This window comes from Cornus florida, unplaced genomic scaffold (assembly GCF_030987335.1).
Source record: "Cornus florida cultivar Cherokee Brave unplaced genomic scaffold, ASM3098733v1 CherokeeBrave_3.0.0_Hap2_Chr06, whole genome shotgun sequence".
NCBI lineage: Eukaryota > Viridiplantae > Streptophyta > Magnoliopsida > Cornales > Cornaceae > Cornus > Cornus florida.
Window position 1 is genome coordinate 78,608,625 of NW_026775576.1, and position 6,181 is coordinate 78,614,805.

Consider the following 6,181-nt stretch of genomic DNA (forward strand, 5'->3'; position numbering starts at 1 on the left):
TCGTCACACTACAAATGGGAAGAATGTTTATGATTCAAATAGTACCGGAAGATCCTGTTCCAAGTAAGAACACTTAGATTGTGCGAAATCCCGGAGCTATACTCCCCTTGATCTGTTAACTATATGTTTAAATGTTTTGCAACACTTCTTCGTTCAACCTAGCATATGTCTTTTTTCCCATGAAAAACTCATATATCATCTAAACCACAAGAAATATTAAATTTATGCGTAGTGTCATATATATCAATCCTTTTGGTGCACAGTTTATATCTTCTGCTTAATCAAATTATCCTGACTGATGAATCAAGACAGTTTAAGATCACGTACGGGATATAAAACAAGGCATGACCGGAGAAAAGCTTATTTATTACCAAATGAAACATAATCCGAAAAAGACTGTAAATTGATGGTCTACAAACGACTGGTAGAAACATGACGACTCTCTAAAGAAAAGGAAAAAAAAAGATGTACCTGATTTTACCACCTTGAAACTTACAAAACATGCACCAAATACAGTTTGAGTTTTACTTCCATGCACAAGAGGCTACCAAGTCTCGATTCATCCAGCCAAGAAATAGAGACCCATCTCTCTCTTCGAGCCTATAGTTCTCACAGTAGTTCTCCAGCAGACACTTGATAGTAGCATTTACTAAGGAGCTCAGAGGGTACGGTGTAAACCCAGCCATAACAAACCGTGACCTCCACTTTCCAAGAAGCTCATGTCGCTCCACTCTCTCAGTCCCTTCACATGCTATTATATTGACAATCTCCCGAGCCAGACAATGCTGCTCAACATTGATTCGCTCCTTATGCTCCCTCGGTAGAGTCACATCAATTGATTCAAAAATAGCCAAGTAATAGTTCATTGTCTCAAGGAAACGAGGAAGAAAAGGAGCAGTGTTGGTGTTAGATTCTTGCTCGACGAGAGTCACAACCTTAGGAGACAAGCTCTTAACTTGCCTCAACAATCTGTCTCGATGATTCTGAGTGCCCACACTCTCATCTGGCATGTGGTGGAGGATGAATGCAAAATTCACAGCCAATGCTTCATCAGGCAGAATCCTAATATTTTTTATATCAAACTCAGAACCTGTAAAGGCTGCAGCATGGAACTCGAATGGTACATTACATGAATTTGCAAGTTTAGATAACCTCTGTCCCACGATATCAAGTCCTCCTCCCCTAGCATAGGCCGAAGTGGAATCATCGAATCCAGTGATACGCACCCGTGGGGGTCCACCGGGCCGAGCTGCAAGAGCCTGGATTAGGGTGAACCACTGGCTGCCTTGAGAAATCTGAAAATCAACTATATGTATTCTGTTTTCATCTTTCATGGCTTCAGCAATTGCCCCATTTGCAGACATATATCCAAACTTGAAGTAGGGGCAAATTTCATAGAGCAAGTGCATGTATGATAGGAGTTCTGCACTGGCAGGCTCTTTGCACCTTAGGGACTTATATATGGAGCTTCCTGAGCAAGCCAACCTAGCAATGAGCCCTTCCAACATGTACGCTCCTAAACGTTGTATTGGCTCACCAGAAACCGACACCATTTGACGTAACTCTGACATTAACCATTCAGCTGTTAATAGATCATTATCTGCTATCGCTTTCGCACAGGCAGTTAGCCCATCTTTCAAGTCCCTTCTGGAGAGCATCTCTATAATTTCTTTCCACTTCTCTGCTTCTAATGAATCTTGATTCGATCCACTCAGAATGGCAGTATTGTACACTTCAAGGCTATCTGAATCAGGTCCCAGCATAGCAGTTTCCAGTTCTCTGATCCTATGCCTCAGGTCGTTAACATCATCTACTGGTGAGCTGTAAGTATTGTCAGGGGAGTGGTGGGCATCAGATGGGTATGAGTGAGAATCTGGCTGTGACAAAGGACTTCCATTGGGTGAGAAACTGACAGTAGACGGAGAATTGCGAACAGGATAACCACCACTTGCAGTGGCTGGTTCAAAGGTACAATACTGATCTGGAGTCTGAACAGAAATGTGGGTTCCTTGGCTACCATCATCAGAGCATATAGGGTGATCTAGACTCTCAGAAGAAACCGAACAAAAGGACTCAGGCTCTTGCACACGCTGGTCATAGAACCTGCGGGACCCATCTGAATTTCCATGTTTCTGAGATGACCGCATCAAGCAAAAACCTGTTCTTGAATTTTGCACAAGCAAAGGATATTCACACCAATAGCAGGAATTCTTTCCAGTGGATTGTTCTTGGAACTCAGCCAAACCTTGGTTATACCCAATTCTATAACTCCAATTCTTCGATTTCTAGATGAAGTCCATTAAAGGCATTCCATACATCTTCAAATTGATACTTTCTGCAGGGAAGTCAACAAGATAATTATAATTATAATAACTGCAGAAGAAAAAAGAGAAAAAAACAAATGCTCCCATGAATGAAATATTTAACCATTTTATTGGTAACTCGTAATTCAATTAACACTTTAGCAGTTTCCTTTGACAACAAATTTCTTAGAATGGATTAGAAACATTCAATTCAGTTCTTTTGTAAGAAGAAAACATCTGTAGATCCTGTCCCTCGTAACAATCAGCAGTCCACCAGGACTCCATAATAATCACAACAATAAGAGAGAAATATATCATGAGAGGATATTGGTTTCAATCAACAAAATATGTACGCACAGTAATCTTCTAACCAGCTACAAGGAAGCCTAATCATGGAGGCAACTAATTTTGCCATCTTAGAAGTCTAGGCAAGAAAAGTTTGGAACCAAAAACATTAAGCATATACCTGGATTTGGATTCTGATACACACCTAAAGGATCACATATCATGATTCACAGGGGGTATAAGAACTCGGAAAGTTTTATATTATTGGGATTACCGACGAACCTAGGCAGAATGGATGCTCCATACTGCAAAAGGATTACATTGAGCATAAGCATCACCTGACTCCAAACCACCTCAAGATCCATTTGTTCGATATAAGTTTAAATATAAGGTTTTTTTTTTTAAGTTAGTTTAAATTTAAGTTTATACACAAGAGAAGGAGTGATTTAAGTTTTAAGGGCAAGTTCTGAGTGGTGTAGGTGACTGTAGAAATGTCATTTTGTCATCTCAAGCAGGGGAAAGACCAATAGTTAATTAGTTCAAAAGAAACTTATATGACTAAGTAGCTGAATTGGCGAGCATGATGAGATTTAATTTGTATTTAGTGAGAGCTTGGTGTGAGTTGGCAATAATAGTCGGGAGAGTCAAGACTCAAGACCAAGAAACCAGCAACATATATAAAAGTCTTATTTAAACGAAAAAGAATCATCAACGCAGATCCCAAATCAAATAGTGAAGGAAAACACATACAAATAATTACGTTTTAAAGACTTCTTTAGCATTTTCCTCTCCTTTCCTTCAATCATTATGATAAAAACGAAGAAAAAAGGAGAAAGAATCTTCTATAAATCTCAATGTAAATGACAAGGAAACATTGTTAAGATTCCTCTCTTGCTTTAAGAAGTGGACGTCAAATTTGACCTCACATCAAGTTTCCCTTCTGCGCGAACTTGACTTAGTCATGTTTAAAGGGCTCCTATTTGATGCCCCTCATTCCGCAAGATTAATTTCCTGAACCATTCAGAATAAGATAATTTACTAGGGAAAAATTGAATTTAGGAAACAAACTGTTTATTTCAAATGTTGTATGGATCTAAATGTTTAACATGATTAAGGATCATCTAAATAAATGACCTTAATTTGCATGCACGTATAATGGTCTCTTTGAACATCAATATTGTCTCTGCTGAATTGTGAAATTAACAGATGCTAGAAATCCTATTGCATTGTTTTCAGTTATACGAAACGTAAGAACGTGCAAACAATTACTGAATATAAGAACATGAGGATAATACGAAGCGGAAGTGGATTCAAGAAAGATGCCATGAATCTAAACTGCTGGTGGAATACTTGGTAGGCAGTTCTCACAACTATGTAAATGACTACAAGTCAAGCATAGGCGCTTTATCCATACCATTGGCCTCGGAAGAATTAAAATTACTAATAATTCTTTGCTTTAATCTCCACTCTTGAACTATGAAGGATTCCACACATCAAGGATATATCTTAGGCATGAAAAGTATAGGGTTTGATCTATCAATCCCATCTAAACTACTAATTTTGGAAGAAATAAAATTACTAATTAATCAAGAAAAGAGGATATGTCTTACCAAAAAAAGAAGAAAGGGAATATGAAAAAATATAAAAAGTACATGAAATCTTAGTTTTAGCACAAATAAAGTTACAAAATTTTAAAAATGCCAACGATTGATGATGTCACTAGGTGGAACCTAGAAGATTCAAAGGGTTGGGTCAACAATCACTGCTTGTCTGCCGCGTATACCACCGGAAGAGATGACAAGCTCCTACACTGAAGTAATTCCACTCAGAGTCTCAGACCAAAAACTAGAAACAGAACAAAGCCCTAATGCAAAACTATTCAAGAGATTTGTGGACCAAAACCTAGACGTTTTCAGTTTAATATATCTTCAAAATTGAAAATACAACTGCAGATACAACAGTTTTTCAGACAACATACAATTTTCAAAAATCAACGAAAATACAACAAATTTGGGAATTACAAACAAAACTGCAAAACAGTACATAAATTTCTTCAATCCGTACTAAAATGACCTAAATTTCTCCAAGAAAATCAACCAAAAGAGCACTTTAACAAGGTAAGAATAAATCAATGAAGATTGTACAATAACAAAAAGTCGTACAATGCATCTACCAAACACTTCTAGACAATAATTGAGAGAGAGCTCAAAAGTAAAGCATAAAAGGGGATATATTCAGTCTAAAAGGCCATAAAGCATCCAAATGTGATTATCAAATGTCATTAAAAAAAAATTCCATCTTTCAACAATCAACAAAGGGAGGAAAAAAAAAAAAAAAAAAAAAAAAAAAGTCGATCTTTCAGAAAGTTATGAGCAACCCATATCTCAGAAACCATAATTTACTGAAAAAAAAAAAAAGTGAATCTTTCAAAAATTTATGAGCAACCCATTTCTCAGAAACCATGATTTACTGAATAAACAGACCTAAAAAAACCAAACCTGGACCAAAGTCATCACAAATATCGTAAAGCTAATCACCAAAGGACCACTCAACTGCACAAAAAAAAAGAAGAAGATATTTTATGAGTCAGAGAACAGAATTAAATAACATAAATACACAGAATTTTGGTTGAGGAACAAAAGTCAGATTGAAAATCAAAACAAGAATCAATCTAATGAAGACCCACATAAAAAAATTCAACATAAAAATTGATGAGTGGGTTTGACCTACCTTAATTTGCTGATATATACATATATATATCTCTTTCTTGAGAGGTTTTCCTCTTGTGCTTTGCTTCTAAGCTCAAAAACAAAATACTCAATGGCACTGAGTGGTACAAACCTGGAGGGATACCCCACTCACAACTAATCATGCTCTAAATTTATAGTAAATATTCATTCATCAATGCCCTCTTTCTTCCTCATAATTACACTTCTGGTCTCACTCCCATTGTCCCCCGTATGTTCAAGTGTTGACATTAATGACCAAAAAGACCTTGGATAAACAGCATGTGGTCAAACGTGTCTTTCTGCGTGTCTAATGTCGATGTATGTATAGACGTATAGTTCTCTGTCTTATTTGGCGGTTAGTCAAATACATCGTTCACTATTCTATAAACTATGAAAGACCACCTATTGCATATTCTCTATTTATTTGCGTGTACATATACATACAAACATACATACATACATATATATATACATACATATATATATATATATATATATATAATATGCATGTTATTAGGCATGTGGTTTAGGACTTGAATGACTAACCCCGAGCGTGTATATCGTCACTTATTTAAAGAATGGTGACTACAGGAGATATATATATATATATATATTCTAGCCGTTTGTGAACATGGACCATGGTCTTCATGAGGTGGACGGCATGGAGTGTTAAAAATACATTGTTTTTTTTTTTTTTTCATTTCACACCTCGAATAGCAACTTGCTATTAGCAAGTTTTGTAAATATCAGTGATTTTTTTATTTTTTATGGTCAACTATTAGATTCAAAACTCAAATTTTTTAATATGATTATAAAGTTAAAAATGTATATTAGACACTTACTAATATTTAAAGTCAAATATGT

At 36.2% G+C, this 6,181-nt stretch overlaps 1 protein-coding gene across 2 annotated transcripts; it reads right to left on the bottom strand.

Moving 5' to 3' along the window:
• Window positions 1–345: 345 nt before the first annotated feature.
• Window positions 346–5,454, bottom strand: LOC132312240 (scarecrow-like transcription factor PAT1). Of its 2 annotated transcripts, none has more exons than XM_059810525.1 (3): window positions 5,319–5,454; window positions 5,087–5,140; window positions 346–2,335 (listed from the first exon to the last, which is right to left on the bottom strand). In XM_059810525.1, exon 3 carries the CDS (start codon window positions 2,145–2,147, stop codon window positions 525–527), a length of 1,623 nt encoding a protein of 540 aa, XP_059666508.1. In that variant the 5' UTR covers window positions 2,148–2,335; window positions 5,087–5,140; window positions 5,319–5,454; the 3' UTR covers window positions 346–524. The 2 variants fall into 2 exon arrangements, with proteins under 2 accessions (XP_059666508.1, XP_059666507.1); XM_059810524.1 differs by having other exon boundaries at window positions 5,072–5,140.
• Between the last annotated feature and the right edge of the window lie 727 nt (window positions 5,455–6,181).

Bases quoted from the DNA above. Each gene is read 5' to 3' on its own strand.
- LOC132312240 (XM_059810525.1), bottom strand. From the start codon at position 2,147: ATGCGGTCATCTCAGAAACATGGAAATTCAGATGGGTCCCGCAGGTTC.